At 42.9% G+C, this 18010-nt stretch overlaps 2 protein-coding genes across 3 annotated transcripts; one reads left to right on the top strand and one right to left on the bottom strand.

The window, feature by feature from the left end:
* The first annotated feature begins 2993 nt into the window (after positions 1 to 2993).
* Positions 2994 to 6039, top strand: LOC129830544 (anterior gradient protein 2 homolog). 2 transcript variants are annotated; one of them, XM_055893113.1, is made up of 8 exons: positions 2994 to 3061; positions 3501 to 3637; positions 3931 to 3994; positions 4207 to 4259; positions 4647 to 4723; positions 4934 to 4997; positions 5151 to 5234; positions 5624 to 6039. In XM_055893113.1, the coding sequence occupies exons 2-8, from the start codon at positions 3514 to 3516 to the stop codon at positions 5671 to 5673; spliced, it is 516 nt and encodes a 171-aa protein (XP_055749088.1). In that variant the 5' UTR covers positions 2994 to 3061; positions 3501 to 3513; the 3' UTR covers positions 5674 to 6039. The 2 variants fall into 2 exon arrangements, with proteins under 2 accessions (XP_055749088.1, XP_055749089.1); XM_055893114.1 differs by having other exon boundaries at positions 3010 to 3061; positions 3505 to 3637.
* A 511-nt stretch (positions 6040 to 6550) lies between these two features.
* On the bottom strand, positions 6551 to 12913 carry LOC129830911 (tetraspanin-13-like). The gene is made up of 6 exons (XM_055893737.1): positions 12677 to 12913; positions 11169 to 11336; positions 9705 to 9785; positions 9184 to 9297; positions 8775 to 8885; positions 6551 to 8589 (listed from the first exon to the last, which is right to left on the bottom strand). Exons 1-6 carry the CDS (start codon positions 12740 to 12742, stop codon positions 8515 to 8517), a joined length of 615 nt encoding a protein of 204 aa, XP_055749712.1. The 5' UTR covers positions 12743 to 12913; the 3' UTR covers positions 6551 to 8514.
* Positions 12914 to 18010: the final 5097 nt, after the last annotated feature.

Raw genomic sequence — 18010 nt, 5'->3', positions numbered from 1 at the left:
TTCGCTATACTCGACTTGAGTGGGTTGAGTCACTAACTTGATCTTCTGTCCGGTTTTGAGCCCCCTCGGGCTTGTGCGGTGGAGGAGATCTTTGTGGGCTATACTCAACCTTGTCTCAGGTATCCCTCTAGTGGGGCTGTGATTTGGCAAAGTGGGTGGGGTTATATCCTGCCTGGTTGGCCCTGTCCAGGCGGAGAATAAAGAGAATAAAAACAATCCAACATTTATTTTTGATGCTGTCGCAAAGTTAACTAAAAAGCAGCATTCCCCAAGAGAGGATGTCCTTCACTTCAGCAGTGATGAAGTCATGAACTTCTTTGATGAAAATATCCTGATCATTACAAAGTAAATTACAGACTCCTCTTTGAATCTGCGTATTTCTCCAGAACTCAGTTGTCCTGAGTCTGCACAGAACTGCCAGGACCTAAAATCAATTGACTCAACTTGAGTGGGTTGAGTCACTGACGTGATCTTCTGTCCGGTTTTGAGCCCCCTCGGGCTTGTGCGGTGGAGGAGATCTTTGTGGGCTATACTCAACCTTGTCTCAGGTATCCCTCTAGTGGGGCTGTGATTTGGTAAAGTGGGTGGGGTTATATCCTGCCTGGTTGGCCCTGTCCGGGCGTATCGTCAGATGGGGCCACGCCCCCCCCCCCTTCCGTCTCAGCCTCCAGCATATATGCTGCAATAGTCTATGTGCCTGGGGGCTAGGGTCAGTCTGTCCTATCTGGTGAAATTCTCCTGTCTTATCTGGTGTCCTGTGTGAACTTAAGAATGCTCCCTCTAATTCTCCCATCTCTCTCTCCTCTCTCTCTCAGGACCTGAGCCCTAGGACCATGCCTCAGGACTACCTGGCCTGATGACTCCTGGTTGTTCCCAGTCCACCTGGTCGTGCTGCCGATCCAGTTTCTACTGTTTTACCTGAGGCTATGGAACCCTAACCTGTTCATCGGACGTGCTACCTTGTCCCGGATCTGCTGTTTTCGACTCTCTCTCTACTGCACCTGCTGTCTCAACCTCTTAAGGCTTGGCTATGAAAAGCCAACTGACAGTTACTCCTGAGGTGCTGGCCTGTTGTACCCTCTACAACCACTGTGATTATTATTTGACCCTGCTGGTCATCTATGAACGTTTGAACATCTTGAAGAACGATCTGGCCTTAATGGCCATGTACTCTTATAATCTCCACCAAGCACTGCCAGAAGAGGACTGGCCACCCCTCAGAGCCTGATTCCTCTCTAGGTTTCTTCCTAGGTTCTAGGGAGTTTTTCTTAGCCACCATGCTTCTACATCTACATTGCTTGCTGTTTGGGGTTTTTAAGATGGGTTTCTGTATAAGCACTTTGTGGTGACATTTGCTGATGTAAAAAGGGCTTTATAAATACATTTGATTTGGGGTGTGAAAATGAGATGTAATCCATTAACAGTTTTGTTTCAAGTTCTTATCTAACAGATGTTTCATTATACGAATTAATTCTTACCTCAGTTTCTTTGAAAATAACTGCCATTATTTAAACTTGTTTATTTGGAATATCATTGAAGAAGGTTTCATATAATCAGAAGACCCCAAGAAAGGTACATACAAAAGTTTCAGGGGATCTTTAAACAATCTCAAGCGTCATCATGCACATCACACAACCTAATCCAAGCTCCTACGTCCTATTACCGTAGTAGAGCCTGGTAGAGTGGATGGTAGATCCGTGTTCTCAGGGCGAGGCTAATGACAGGTGGCCCAGGTGGCAGACGATGCAATGTGTGACCAGGAGTGGCTTTAACCCTGCCCTACACTGCAAATATTGACCCGGGGACAACCCACGTCAGGAACAGAGAGAAGGGAGGATAGTCAGTGCCGTAGGAGCTAAGGACACCTCAGCATTCTGAGAGAGAGCAAGAAAGAAAGAAGCAAATAGGAGTACCAAGCCTTAGTTAGGATCACCTCAGAATTCTGAGAGCGGGAAGGATCAAGTAAGAAAGAGAGAATGCTAAGGACAGCACAGCATTCCACTGCTCCAACATTCACACTAGAATTCATGGCATCCTGATTTCCGGTCCAATGTGATATACTACGTAGCCCTATCCTTTTGCATTTCTCATAGGTTAAGTAGCAAACACTCCACACCAACTCATATTACATCAGAATCTCATCAATCCAGATGTACATGTTGTTGTAAAGAGTATCATTCAAACATGGATTTATGGCACAGTGGAATAAAAAAAGAATGAGTGCAGACATCATTCAGAATGGGATTGGGATGTAATATGCATTGGTGTGGTGTGTTTTAGAGTGTTTCCTAATATGCTTTAGACACATTTCATATTGCATTATAGTCAACGGCAGGTGATGACTCAGCAAAATGTGACAACCAATTATCTCAGTAATGAAACAAAATATATTTTTTAAACTTAAAAGTAAATTAAAAAACTAAAAGCACAAAAAGAGAAAATAAAATAACTTCCCCTTCAATCTGTTAAATCTTTTTGTTTACTTTATGAAAGGTAATTTATTACTATTTCAAATGTTTAAAAAAATATTTTATCTTTAACTCTGCGTTGTTGGAAAAAGACCTGTATGTAAGCATTTCACTGTAGTTTATTTGATTTGATTGAGAATGATGTCAATCTTACGGATCTGACCTGATCCATGAACTGACTAATAGCCCCGATATCAAATCAGATTGCTAGATTTAATGCTGACCTGTCCTTGGATCTATGCCAACTATTACGATTCAACAGTTCCGTTACCCATTCTTATTATAAAAGTAAAACGTACATAACAACACCATCAAATCCTACTTTAATCAATCGTAATGATATACCTTAAAATGTCTGTCTGATAGTGAAATAACTGAGAGAAAGTCAAAATTCTAGAATCAATGGAACTGTCTGCCTCTACACATTCCATCAGAGCTTTGGGGGGAGAGAGGGAGAGGGTTGGTGTGTGGGAGGGGCCATCAGGTGAGCTTGGGGCCGGTGTATAAGAGCATGTCCAGGTGATAGAGAAAGGACACGGCAGTGCAAGTAGCAACAGAGAAAAGGAGACATACAAAGGTGCCACGGAGAACAGGTAGGAAATATATCTCTCCCTCCACCAGAAATCTATCTTCACTATCCCTTATCCCTCAATCTGAACCTTTTCCTGGTAAATGTGCCTTAAATGCTGTGAACTTTTCCAGACTCTTTCAGTCTATAAAAACGTGAACAACTGAATAGATGTGCAATTACTTGTAATTCTGCATGGGAGTTATTCATTATTGTTTCCACTCAGCTATACTTTTGAGTTATAATAATATGAGGACAGAAGCAGATTATCTGTGCAGTTTTGTGACATGCATGTGGTATCTGGGTCTGTATTCACAATGATTCAGAATAGAGGTGCTGATATAGGATCAGTTTTGTCTTGTAGATCACAATGATTAAAATGATATGGACAGGGGGAACAGGATCCCAGATCAGCACTCTTACCTATTCTGAGATGCTCAATAATGAACTCTGTTTCCTTCCAGAAAGGTATTAATCATGATCCGAGGTCTGCTGTCGGTGTTGTTTGTCCTTGTGGCCGTAGCAGTGTCTTCATCTTTGGCCAAGCCTGAGAAGAACATTGCCAAGAGGGGGAAGAGGATCCCTCAGACTCTCTCTAGAGGTAACACTCCCTCCCATTACTATTTTTCAAGGCTTATCACAGTGTAGTGTTTGAATGAAAGAAAGGTTTTAAGAGTACAGTACACTTTCTCATTTTCCTTATTCTCAAAGCACTGGTCAGTGTGGTCTGAGATATCTAATGAATAGAGCTGACATACGATTCCTTATTCTAGATGTCAGTGGAGGCATGTCTGTTCTACGCAATATATCTCTACCTGAATGTTCTGTAATGTTGCATCTTCCTGAGCAGACCCCAGGTATTCTGACACTGTTCTTCCTTTCGGTCTCGTGTAGGCTGGGGTGATCAGCTGATCTGGGCTCAGACCTATGAGGAGGCTCTGTACTGGGCCAGGGCACAGTGAGTGAACCAACAATTATGACTAAATGCGACATGGAATACTATTTCTTATGTGGTGCACAATAGGGAATAGGGTGTTATTTCCCATACATATAATAGATCTGGATAACTGATGTGTTGTCTTCGCAAAAAAGCAAATACATTTCAAGGCATTCCTTGGCATCTCCTTTCTATTCTATTCTATTGTAACCAGAACTACTTTGTCTCCACAGGAACAAGCCTCTGATGGTCATCTTTCACCTGGAGGACTGTCCCCACAGCGCATGTAAGACCCTGATCTCTAACCCCTAACCTCTAACCCCTGACCTACAGCAAATAAACTGCCACTTTATTGCACCTTCCTGAACATACCTCAGGTCTTTGTCTCTCCCTTGGCTAGTTATGCATCCTGGCATTCTCCCAAATTGTGATGCATCATTCAGTTGTATTAGATGCCAGGACTTGTTTAAACAACAATTATCAAACTCGTAGTAGAACAAACAGGACTCTGTTTGCCAAGGTGGTATATACCTCTAGCATCCTATTGCCATGTATGGAATAGGACAATAAAACAACTATGTGGGTATGTTACTCAACTGTTAATAGATGGAGATCTCTTAAGTCAATATAACGTATTCCATAATTTCTTTCATGATGTCTTTCGTGTATCCAGCCATGAAGAAGGCCTTCGCTGAAGACAAGGACATCCAGAAGGTACTTGATGAAGACTTCATCATTCTCAATCTGGTGGTGAGTTTTAAATTCAGACTTTGGAAAACGTTACTAGAATCATGCCAAGCACAATACATACATTAATTATCTTTTGATCTATTTTATGATTTTACTTTATAGTATACTGTATATACTTTTTTGTATTCATATTTTACATTTTTTTTTTTAAACAGACCTTTAGTATTTAGATTTTGTGATGATTTAGTGTTTCTTTCCCTGTGTTATCAGTATGAAACCACAGACAAGCATCTCTCCCCTGATGGCCAGTATGTCCCCAGAATCATCTTTGTCGGTGAGTGATGAGGTCACGTTTTCCATGCAGCATTTCATGCTAACAAATTTCAATATTTTGTCTATGATGGCATCAAACAAAATGACCGATTTTAATCAATAGTTCTCTCTCGCTCTCTCTCCCCCTCCCCCCTCTCTCTTTCTCTCCCCTCAGATCCCTCTATGACAGTGAGAGCTGACATCACAGGACGCTACTCCAACCGCATGTACGCCTATGAGCCTTCTGACATCCAACTCTGTGAGTACAACTTGATCTTATCTCCCTTTTGAATGTTTGATTGCATACTAACAGTTTACGTACTGTTAATAAATCAGTATGTAGTAGATTATAAATATTTAAGCATTTATACACATTTATAAGCTTTTATAAATGTAAGGTATTAGAAATTGTAACCAGACTTTGTTTTATAATTCAAAATATATTACATTTGGCCATTAGTGCCATCAACAACAACAAATTACTCCTCTGTGAGAAACAACCTGCTCTTGAACGACTCTTGTGTGACTTAGTCTTGATTTGTCGTGAGTGACTTAGTCTTGACTTCTCTTGAGGGACTTTTGACTTCTCTTGGGGGACTTAGTCTTGACTTCTCTTGAGTGACTCTTCATTTTCCCTTCTCCCTACAGTGTTGAGCAACATGCAGAAGGCCAAGAAGCTGCTGAAGACTGAGTTGTAAGCACTGACAAAGCATGTGACCCGTTGACCTTTGGCCTGTGACTTCAGAGGTTTTCTGAACATTCTCAAAATGATCTCTAGAGCCTAGGAGTCAGCCAGTGGGATACTGTCACCATGTAAACCTAAGCACTGGAAAAAAAACGAGTCTTCACTTTCACAAACTAATTTCAATTTTTTTAATGATTTTCCCTGAAACTGTCTTTGTAATGTATTGCTGTACATCTAAGATGTATTTTTATTAAATATAGTGCAATTCTTAAATGATGTGTGTATTATTGTAAAATGTAACCAGATTATCTGAGTGTATTACATTTTTTGACTCAAGTTAAAAGGGCTATTAAAAAGACAGAAACTGTGTGCGCATCAATGTGTGTGTGTGTATGTGTGTAGCTAGGGAAGTGAGTGCTGACATCCTGGTCACATCCTGAATGGGCAGGGCCATTGAGGGTATGAAAGGACTTTTCCTGAGTCACTCCTGGTTGCCTGGTTACTGAACCGGTCACAGCCTGGTTTCCTGGCTACCGAACCTCAACCAATGCCTTTGTTGTATAACGGGGCTTCCTTCTTAAAAAAAGAAAAAAACACACACAGTGACCTGGGTAATTATCTTTGCTCTTCATGGGAATCTATGCAAATGATATGCCAGAAAGCAAATAAAAGCATTACTTACTTACAAAACTGATTTTAGTTTCTTGGAAATGCTTAGGCTCCTGCTTTGAGCTGAGCTCAACATTTTGCAACTTCACTGGTTGTGTTTCTATTGAAACAGAGCCCAACTAACCCAGTGAATGTCGACTGGTCAACTTGACTGGGTATTGGTGGGAAATGGGTTACTATCAATGTTGAAAGGAAAGCCCAAGAACAGAAACGGGATGAAATAGATGTAAAATATCAATTTTATTGTGATTTCTTGTACAAAGGCTCAGGTACCTAGTTCACAGAACCATCAGTAGCAGCAGCACATACAAGCAGAGACATGATACAGCAGCACATACAAGCAGAGACATGATGCAGCAGCACATACAAACAGAGACATGATGCAGCAGAACATACAAGCAGAGACATGATGCAACACATGCTAGCAGAGACATGATGCAGCAACACATACAAGCAGAGACATGATGCAGCAGCACATACAAGCAGAGACATGATGCAGCAGCACACACTAGCAGAGACATGATGCAGCAGCACATACAAGCAGAGACATGATGCAGCAGCACATGCTAGCAGAGACATGATGCAGCAGCACATACAAGCAGAGACATGATGCAGCAACACATACAAGCAGAAACATGATGCAGCAGCACATACAATCAGAGACATGGTGCAGCAGCACATACTAGCAGAGACATGATGCAGCAGCACATGCTAGCAGAGACATGATGCAGCAGCACATACAAGCAGAGACATGATGCAGCAGCACATACTAGCAGAGACATGATGCAGCAGCACATACTAGCAGAGACATGATGCAGCAACACATACTAGCAGAGACATGATGCAGCAGCAAATACTAGCAGAGACATGATGCAGCAGCACATACTAGCAGAGACATGATGCAGCAACACATACTAGCAGAGACATGATGCAGCAGCACATACTAGCAGACATGATGCAGCAGCACATAATAACAGAGACATGATGCAGCAGCACATACTAGCAGAGACATGATGCAGCAGCACAATCGACTGCCAGGCTTTGAATCACTATCAGCAGAACAAAGTGGATCATATTTTGTTTTCAGGTCAGTCTTCCCCAGAATTACATAGTGTTGATATTCAGACGGCATAAGCAATTGACTCTTACATTAATGCATTTGGTTTAGCAGATTTCTAATAATTAGGAATGTTTACACAGAAATATACATAAAGAACAACTTTTTTGTTGAATACTGTGTAGCATGATGACTTCAAGTAAAGGCAACAACAAGCTGCTTAAATAGCTGTAGTTATGTAGTTACAGCACACAACTGTCAACAGCACGCTACAGTCCTGTTATTGAGTGTTAAAATCAAATGTACAAATATTCAATGATATCTTCAATCGCCATGCGCTCAAAATATTACAAACTGTTCTTCATTATGTCAGTCATTGTTTGTAATACAGGAGTCATTCAGTAGTCACAACATCACAGTTCACATGTTCTAATACTGGTCTGAGCATACTGAACGCTTGCCCATCAAGGGTGTATCAAATATCAAATGTATTCTCTGAAAACGTTGATTCCAAGAGATTTGTCATCGGAAGCAGAGCCACATACGTATGAGAGGTTAAATACAGCATATGATTCGGATTGGGAGTGGCCTCAGGTGTCCTATTAGGGTAATAGACTCATGCAGCATTTTAATATACAGCCGGTCGTGTTCTTTAGGGCACACAACAGAAAACAGTTTGCAACTGGAAATGTGAAGGAAAATGTAGTTCCTCCTGTCTCAGTCAGTTTTCTCCTGTTTAGTGCCCTAATGAACACGACCCAGTTCTTTTCCAGACACACACCTTTATGAAACACCACACAAAGGCCTGCCGCTTCGCTCAGCTGGTGAAAACACACACAAGTCACTCGCTTATTTACAAACACAGTCCCTAAAACAGGCGGAAAACCCACCTCCACCAGGAGAGCTACTGCAGGCTTTTACTTTGGTCCCGCTTTAACTAATACAACCGATTTAGCTGAAAATAGACCCGATGAGCAACTAATTTGTTTAGAATCAGCTGTGTTAGTGTTAGTTAGAGTAGGGCTGGAGCAAAAGCCTGCACATCCAGTAGCTCTCCAGGAGGAGGGTTAGCCACTTCCAGGGTGTGGGGTGAGGGGGGAATGGTGCAGAGCCAGCAGTTGCCAGCAGTTACAGGAAGGCACTGGGATTGGCTCGAGGGTCTTTCTGGTTCCTGTATTGATACGTTAGCCACACCCCCAGGATCTGAAGCAGGAATAAAAAATAAACATTACTGACCCTACAAATAACAGATCATATACTGTAAATATACATTTTCATTCCCTATTAGATTTCATAAACTGCGGTTTACTGTAAGTCATTAAGTTCAATTGATGGAATGCTTGATTGACACACCAGAACATTCCCTGACTGTATATAGAGGTATATACCTCAGTGAAACTGAAGAAGAGGCCTATCCCGCCCACGAAGCGCAACACCTCTCCTGCATGCGCCTGGATGTGCTCAGCACACGGTGAACAGGAGTGGTTGGGGAAACAGGCCTGTAGAGGGACACAGAGAGACACCCCACAGATGGACAAGTTAGTCAGGAAAACTGCTTTACAGCCACAATACTGAATATACAGCAGCTGATATCATCAGAACCAGTTTGCTAAAAATATCAGAGCCATTTCAGCACAGATGTATGTGTAAAACCATGTTTTTTAGACAATCCCATGCGTTGTAATGATATATCTTGATATGTACCAACAGAGCTTGTGACCTGTGATGGAGAGGTCAAAGACAACATACTGTACATTCAGATTCAGTGCACCAGAGGGTTCATTTGTTAATGCTTACAGCGTCACAGGTCCCGTTGTTGTCTACGTGGTAGAAGCCACAGCAGTTGAGACTCTTCTCTACGTCTCTCTGGGTGGTATGAGAGTTGTTCCATCCCACCTCCAACAGTTGTTCCTAAAACAGGGGTACAACAGCAAGCACTGACCACCATAGATACACCCATATACATATACATTAGGTGTATTACAATGCCTGTATACACAGGACCAGACATTTCTACGGTAGTCTGCTATTCTTGAACCAGATGGAGGTAAGTCTGAATAAAATAGTGATTTTGAAAGGTACTCCATAGTGCATGGAACCGGATCACACCGCAGTGCCGAAACATGGGAGGTCCCTAGATCTGAGATTTCACCACAATATTAACCAATAACAGACACATCATGATTCATTAGCATATGTTGTCTTGTGTCTATCTAGAATTGAATCACAAGATTTATGTGATTTGTCTGAAAAGTTTTTTTTGTTCCTCTAGAACTGAAAGGAATGTTGTTGTGATTGACAGGAGTTTGTGCTCCTACCTGCTGATCCTTGTTGATGGCCAGACAGGCGCTGGAGACAGAGAACTGGACGATGAACACCATGAAGAGGATGATCATATACTGGGCTCCACTGTCAAGGAATAACACTCCAATACACACATTCTCAACACAGAGCTTTCGTAATTCTGAACCAGTTGGTCACACTTCTGAAGGCGAATGATACTTATTTTCAACAGTCAAATGTTTAATTTCTCTAAACTTCTGTATTAGTAATATGGAATATTATAGATTAATACTATAATAATGTAAACTAATAATGTAATAATAACACTGTAATAATGACTGAAAGCCAGTCAGTATTATGCCCTGATGACTAAGCCAGAAGCAGGGGTCGGCAGTGTCTACGCAGGCTGACTACAATGTGCAATACGATACTGGATCTGGTCTCACAGATGTTATTGCGTGTGCATGCCATGCATGAATGGAAAATACAGTACAGCCTGGAAAACAACTCATGGATAAACTACAAGGGGCTATGAGTCCTATTGAAATAAAGGACAACGGGTGAAGGTAAAGGACAACGGGTGAAGGTAAAGGACAACGGGTGAACGTAAAGGACAACGGGTGAAGATAAAGGACAACGGGTGAAGATAAAGGACAACGGGTGAAGGTAAAGGACAAAGGGTGAAGGTAAAGGACAAGGGTTTACATTTACATTACATTTACATTTAAGTCATTTAGCAGACGCTCTTATCCAGAGCGACTTACAAATTGGTGCATTCACCTTAAGATATCCAGTGGAACAGCCACTTTACAATAGTGCATCTAAATCTTTTAAGGGGGGGAGGGGATCAGAAGGATTACTTTTTCCTATCCTAGGTATTCAGGGTTGAAGGTAAAGGACAACGGGTGAAGGTAAAGGACAACGGGTGAAGGTAAAGGACAACGGGTGAACGTAAAGGACAACGGGTGAAGGTAAAGGACAACGGATGAAGGTAAAGGACAAAGGGTGAAGGTAAAGGACAACGGATGAAGGTAAAGGACAACGGGTGAAGGTAAAGGACAACGGGTGAAGGTAAAGGACAACGGATGAAGGTAAAGGACAACGGGTGAAGGTAAAGGACAACGGGTGAAGGTAAAGGACAACGGGTGAAGGTAAAGGACAACGGATGAAGGTAAAGGACAACGGGTGAAGGTAAAGGACAACGGGTGAAGGTAAAGGACAACGGGTGAAGGTAAAGGACAACGGGTGAAGGTAAAGGACAACATAAAGAGGATTGTCTCATTCAGACAATCCCATTTAGCGAGCTGCTGAAGCTATTGGAAAAGCTTATTGAAACTTCAGTTCTTTTGAATTTAACACATAGCCTACCCAATGCCTCAATCTACTTGACCTGAAACTTGACCCCAAACCTGAACTCAAGCCATAATTCAAATTCTAGACCCCAAATTCACTTGGGTCTTGGGTCAGATCAACTCTGCCTTGGTGGAAGGTTAGGATACGAAGAAGAGTAGGACCTGGTGGTGCTTCACGGCCCCGATGAGGCCGACCAACGCCACAAAGAACAGGAAAACGCCCACTCCAATGACTCCGCCCACCACCTGGAAGCTGGACACCAGGCCGAACCACTTCCCCCATGCAGCGATGCCGATCATCAGCAGACTCACCAACTAGAGAGGGAGGGAGGGACGGATAGACGGACCGACAGAAAGACGGATAAATAGACAGGCAGGCGCAGACACAAACACAGAGACAGACAGCCAAGATGACCCTAAACAACAGATATCTTATGTCATTGTATGAAGTATGAACTGCATGAACTCTCCACAGTGAAAGAGTAAAAACTGCACTGTGTGTGTGTGTGTGTGTGTGTGTGTGTGTGTGTGTGTGTGTGTGTGTGTGTGTGTGTGTGTGTGTGTGTGTGTGTGTGTGTGTGTGTGTGTGTGTGTGTGCGCGCACGTGTGTGTGTGTGTGTGTGTGAGTGTGTGTGTGTGCGCACGTGTGTGTGTGTGTGTGTGTGTGCGCACGTGTGTGTGTGTGTGTGTGTGTGTGTGAGTGTGTGTGTGTGTGTGTGTGTGTGTGTGTGTGTGTGTGTGTGTGTGTGTGTGTGTGTGTGTGTGTGTGTGTGTGTGTGTGTGTGTGTGTGTGTGTGTGTAAGAGAGAGAGAGTGAGAGAGAAAGTGAGTGTGGACATTAACCCGGAAACTATCAGATAGGCTTACAGGTTATGGTATGTAATAAAACAAAGTGACACAGGCTACACCTCAGACTGTGTGCTTTTAGAAATAGACAGGGGCGCAATGTCCCCAGTGAAATCTGCGCCCCTGGAAATAGAAGAAGCAACAGTCAAAAGTGGAACATAATTTTCTATCATTAAAACATTTATCTGCCTGCAAATGTATATTCAGTTTAAATATAGGTCACCACTGTGGTCTGTTTTGATGCCACAAACACTCCTGCAAAACATTGGGTGGTGTTGTGGACATTCCATGCCCTATGTTGAGGGTTTGTATAGGAATGCTATTGAGTCTACACACACCCTATGGCCCATATAATGTTGTTTTCAGTAACAACCACTTGATAGGAGATATCAGGAATGGTTAGAGCTGACAAAGACAGGATACACCCTTGCATTGGAAAGTGTCAGGACTCAGGAGAGGAAACGAGATAGGAAATGGAGAGAGGAAATAATATATATAAGCCATTTTAAATATTCAGTTGCCTAAATACTGAATATAAATCCTAATATTTGTACGTGCTGAGGTTGCCTTTGTCAAACAGGAGACGCAAATCGTATTCAATACAAAGGTTCAGTTTTAATTATTTATAGCAGCAGAGCCTGGTCTGACCCAATGTATTGTTTAAAACAGGCTGTACCGCAACAATGTTCCTTACACACCCGCACAGACCGCATAAAAAACGTAATATAGGCTACCGAACCAACGCCCAAAACCTGTTACAGTATAGCTTAGTAATACTCCATATGGTCAATTCTGGAATCGCATACTCACAACATAAAGGATATTGAGCGCACAGAGGGAGTGCTTGGAGCAGGTGAACCCGGAGCAGGCCATCATTGATATTTTTGATAATAAGCCAAACTAATAATAAGATAAACCAATTCCTTGTAAAAACTAAATAAAAATGGAAATATCCCAAATCAAGACGGTTATGATTGTCCCCACTACAAAGTCTGGTCGCGAGATGAACTAGTATTCTGCCAGCAGCACAAACGTTGACGTCACTTGTGTATGGTAATGAGGAAACCTTCAAAAATAAAAGCCTGCATTTCAAAACATTGCAATGAGGATAACTCATTCAAATGATATTGCATTTTAATCAATGGCCACTTTTATTGTGCCAACATGAAAATGCAATAAGTAATTTTTGAAAATAAATTTCAAATAATATGTTTGTTTTTTAATGAATGTTTACAATGAAAAAATACAATGTTGACACTGGTATATTGACAATATTGGACTGTAGGGAGAACACTTTTCTACCTTTCTCAGCTAAAGTGGGGTAAAAAATACTCAGTAGCGTTTCAACTAACCAAATATGGTTAGTTTTGGAGGGGAATGTTTTATAGACATATCAAATCAAATCAAATTGTATTTGTCAAATGCTCCCCCGAATACAACAGTGAAATGCTTACTTTACAAGACTTTAACCAACAATGCAGTTTTAAGAAAAATAAGTGTTAAGTAAAAAATAGATAAGTAAAAAATTGAAAATAAAAGTAACAAATAAATAAACAGCAGCAGTAAAATAACAATAGCGAGGCCATATACAGGAGGTACCGATACAGAGTCAATGTGCGGGGGCACCGGTTAGTCGAGGTAATTGATGTAATATGTACATGTAGGTAGAGTTAAAGTGACTATGCATAGATTATAAACAGAGAGTAGAAGCAGCGTAAAAGAGTGTTCTGGGTAGCCCTTGATTAGCTGTTCAGGAGTCTTATGGCTTGGGGGTAGAAGCTGTTAAGAATCCTTTTGGACCTAGACTTGGCACTCCGGTACCGCTTGCTGTACGGGAGCAGAGAAAACAGTCTATTACTAGGTTGGCTGGAGTCTTTGACAATTTTTTAGGGCCTTCCTCTGACACCGCCTGGTATAGAGGTCCTGGATGGCAGGAAGCTTGACCCAAGTGATGTACTGGGCCGTACGCACAACCCTCTATAGTGCCTTGCGGTTGGAAGGCGAGCATTTGTCATACCAGGCAGTGATGCAACCAGTCAGGATGCACTTGATGGTGCAGCTGTAGAACCTTTTGAGGTTCTGAGGACCCATGCCAAATCTTTTCAGTCTCCTAAGGGGGAATAGGCTTTGTCGAGCCCTCTTCACAACTGTTTTAGTGTGTTTGGACCATGATTGTTTGTTGGTGATGTGGACACCAAGGAACTTAAAGCTCTCAACCTGCTCCACTACAGTCCCATTGATGTGAACAGAGCGTGCTCCATCCTCCTTTTCCTATAGTCCACAATCATCTCCTTTGACTTGATCACGTTGAGGGAGAGGTTGTTGTCCTGGAACCACACGGCCAGGTCTCTGACCTCCTCCATATAGGCTGTGTCATTGTTGTCGGTGATCAGGCTTACCACTGTTGTGTCATCGGCAAACTTGATGATGGTGTTGGAGTCGTGCAGTCATGAGTGAACAGGGAGTACTGGGGGGGGGGCTGAGCACGCACCCCTGAGGGTCCCCTGTGTTGAGGATCAGCGTGATGGATGTATTGTTACCTACCCTTACCACCTGGGGGCGGCCCATCAGGAAGTCCAGGATCCAGTTGCAGAGGGAGGTGTTTAGTCCCAGAGTCCTTAGCTTAGTGATGAGCTTTGAGGGCACTATGGTGTTGAACGCTGAGCTGTAGTCAATGAATAGCAACAGGTGTTCCTTTTGTCCAGGTGGGAAAGGGCAGTGTTGAGTGCAATAGACATTGCGTCATCTGCGGATCTGTTGGGGCAGAATGCAAATTGGAGTGGGTCTAGGGTTTCTGGGATAATGATGTGAGCTATGACCAGCCTTTCAAAGCACTTCATGGCTACAGATGTGAGTGCTACGGGTCGGTAGTCATTTAGGCAGGTAACCTTACTGTTCTTGGGCAAAGGGCCTATGGTGGTCTGCTTGAAACATGTTGGTATTAGAGACTCAGCCAGGGACAGTTTGAAAATGTCAGTGAAGACACTTGCCAGTTGGTCAGTACATGCTCGGAGTACATGTTTCAGTGTTACTTGCCTCGAAGCGAGCATAGAAGTAATTTAGCTTGTCTGGTAGGCTCGTGTCACTGGCCAGCTCGTGGCTGTGCTTCCCTTTGTAGTTGGTAATAGTCTGCAAGCCCTGCCACATCCGACGAGCATCGGAGCCGGTGTAGTATGATTCAATCTTAGTCATGTATTGACACTTTGCCTGTTTGATGGTTCGTCGGAGGGCATAGCGGGATTTCTTATGAGCTTAGACCCCGCTCTTTGAAAGTGGCAGCTCTACTCTTTAGCTCAGTGCGGATGTTGCCTGTAATCCATGGCTTCAGTTGGGGTATATACGTACAGTCACTGTGGGGACGACGTCCTCGATTCACTTATTGATGAAGCCAGTGACTGATGTGGTCGGAAGAATCCCGGAACATATTCCAGTTCTAACAAAACAGTCCTGTTGCTTAGCATGTGCTTCATCTGACCACTTATTTTATTGATCTAGTCACTGGTGCTTCCTGAATTAGTTTTTGCTTGTATGCAGGAATCAGAAGGATAAAATTATGGTCTGATTTGCCAAATGGAGTGCGAGGGAGAGCTTTGTACGTGTCTCTGTATGTGGAGTAAAAATGGTCTAGTTTTTTTCCCTCTGGTTGCACATTTAACATGCTGGTATAAAATAGGTAAAACGATATGATTCCCTGCATTAAAGTCCCCGCTCACTAGGAGTGCCGCCTCTGGATGAGCGTTTTCTTGTTTGCTTCTGGCCGTATACAGCTCATTGAGTGCGGTCTTAGTGCCAGCATCGGTTTGTGGTGGTAAATAGACAGCTACGAAGAATATAGATAAAACATATTTCGGTAAATAGTGTGGTCTACAGCTTATCATGAGATACTCTACCTCAGGCGAGCAAAACCTAGAGACTTCCTTAGATTTAGTGCACCTGTCACGACTTCCGCCGAAGTTGGTGCCTCTCCTTGTTCGGGCGGCGTTCGGCGGTCGTCATCCCCGGCTTTCTAGCTGCCACTGATCCACGTTTCTTTTTCCATTTATTATGTCTTGATTGTACACACCTGGTTCCCATTACGTTATTATTATTTCCCTATTTAACCCTCTGGTTGTGGGATGACCACAAGTTCTCAATGGGATTAAGGTCTGGGGAGTTTCCTGGCCATCGACCCAAAATATCGATGTTTTGTTCCCCGAGCTACTTAGTTATCACTTTTTTCCGTATGGCAAGGTGCTCCATCATGCTGGAAAAGGCATTGTTTGTCACCAAACTGTTCCTGGATGGTTGGGAGAAGTTGCTCTCGGAGGATGTGTTCGTACCATTCTTTATTCATGGCTGTGTTCTTAGGCAAAATTGTGAGTGAGCCCACTCCCTTGGCTGAGAAGCAACCACACACATGAATGGTCTCAGGATGCTTTACTGTTGGCAAGACACAGGACTGATGGTAGCGCTCACCTTGTCTTTTCCGGACAAGCTTTTTTCCAGATGCCCCAAACCATCGGAAAGGGTACTCATCAGAGAAAATGACTTTACCCCAGTCCTCAGCAGTCCAATCCCTGTACCTTTTGCAGAATATCAGTCTGTCAATGATGTTTTTCCTGGAGAGAAGTGGCTTCTTTGCTGCCCTTCTTGACACCAGGCCATCCTCCAAAAGTCTTTGACTCACTTCCTGAGCAAGCTCTGTACTGGTGGTGCCCCGATCCTGCAGCTGAATCAACTTTAGGAGACGGTCCTGGCAGTTGCTGGACTTTCTTGGGTGCCCTGAAGCCTTCTTCACAACAATTGAACCACTCTCCTTGAAGTTCTTGATGATCTGATAAATGGTTGAGTTAGGTGCAATCTTACTGGCAGCAATATCCTTGCCTGTGAAGCCCTTTTTGTGCAAAGCAATGATTATGGCACGTGTTTCCTTGCAGGTAACCATGGTTGACAGAGGAAGAACAATGATTCCAAGCACCACCCTCCTTTTTGAAGTTTCCAGTCTGTTATTCGAACTCAATCAGCATGACAGAGTGATCTCCAGCCTTGTCCTCATCAACACTCACACCTGTGTTAACGAGAGAATCACTGACATGATGTCAGCTGGTTCTTTTGTGGCAGGGCTGAAATGCAGTGGAAAAGGTTTGGGGGGATTCAGTTCATTTGCATGGCAAATAGGGACTTTGTAATGAATTGCAATTCATCTGATCACTCTTCATAACATTCTGGAGTATATGAAAATTGCCATCATACAAACTGAGGCAGCAGACTTTGAGAAAAATAATATTTGTGTCATTCTCAAAACTTTAGGCTAATAGGACCGATGGTGAATGAAGATTACCTACTCGCTGTCAGATCCTTACAAGGCACCCAGACCTTCGTTCTCGATATCTCTGTCTCTTTCTCCTGCGAAGGACGAGGATGAGGGCCTTGTCGGGAGTCTTAATAAAATCCTTCCCGTCCGACTCGTTAAAGGAAAAGTATTCCTCCAGTACCGGGTGAGTAATCGCTGTCCTGATATCTAGAAGCTGTTTTCGGTCATAAGACACGGTGCCAGAAACATTATGTACAAAATAAGTTACAAATAACGCAAAAAACCACACACAATGGCACATTTGGTTAGGGGATCGTAAAATGGCAGCCATCTCTTCCGGCACCATTATCCATATGCATTTAGTCCTGCATGTATATTAATTCCAAAACAATAAATGAATGTACTGTTGTTGTGTTTAATATCAGTTGTAAAGACAAAACACTTTAACACTCTGTTTGCTTCCAGTATGAAATAAAATGTAAACAAGAGTGGAATGGCAAACCTGTTAACAGCCTAGATTAGCCTAATGGTGATGGTAGTGGCTGCACCTTCACAGATTTACATTTACATTTACATTTAAGTCATTTAGCAGACGCTCTTATCCAGAGCGACTTACAAATTGGTGCATTCACCTAATGACATCCAGTGGAACAGCCACTTTACAATAGTGCATCTAAATCTTTTAAGGGGGGGGGTGGCAGAAGGATTGCTTTATCCTAGGTATTCCTTGAAGAGGTGGGGTTTCAGGTGTCTCCGGAAGGTGGTGATTGACTCCGCTGTCCTGGCGTCGTGAGGGAGTTTGTTCCACCATTGGGGTGCCAGAGCAGCGAACAGTTTTGACTGGGCTGAGC

Source organism: Salvelinus fontinalis, chromosome 32 (assembly GCF_029448725.1).
Source record: "Salvelinus fontinalis isolate EN_2023a chromosome 32, ASM2944872v1, whole genome shotgun sequence".
NCBI classification, from domain to species: Eukaryota; Metazoa; Chordata; class Actinopteri; order Salmoniformes; family Salmonidae; genus Salvelinus; species Salvelinus fontinalis.
Note: the sequence above shows the minus strand (reverse complement) of the source record. Positions and strands in the feature narration are given on the sequence as shown.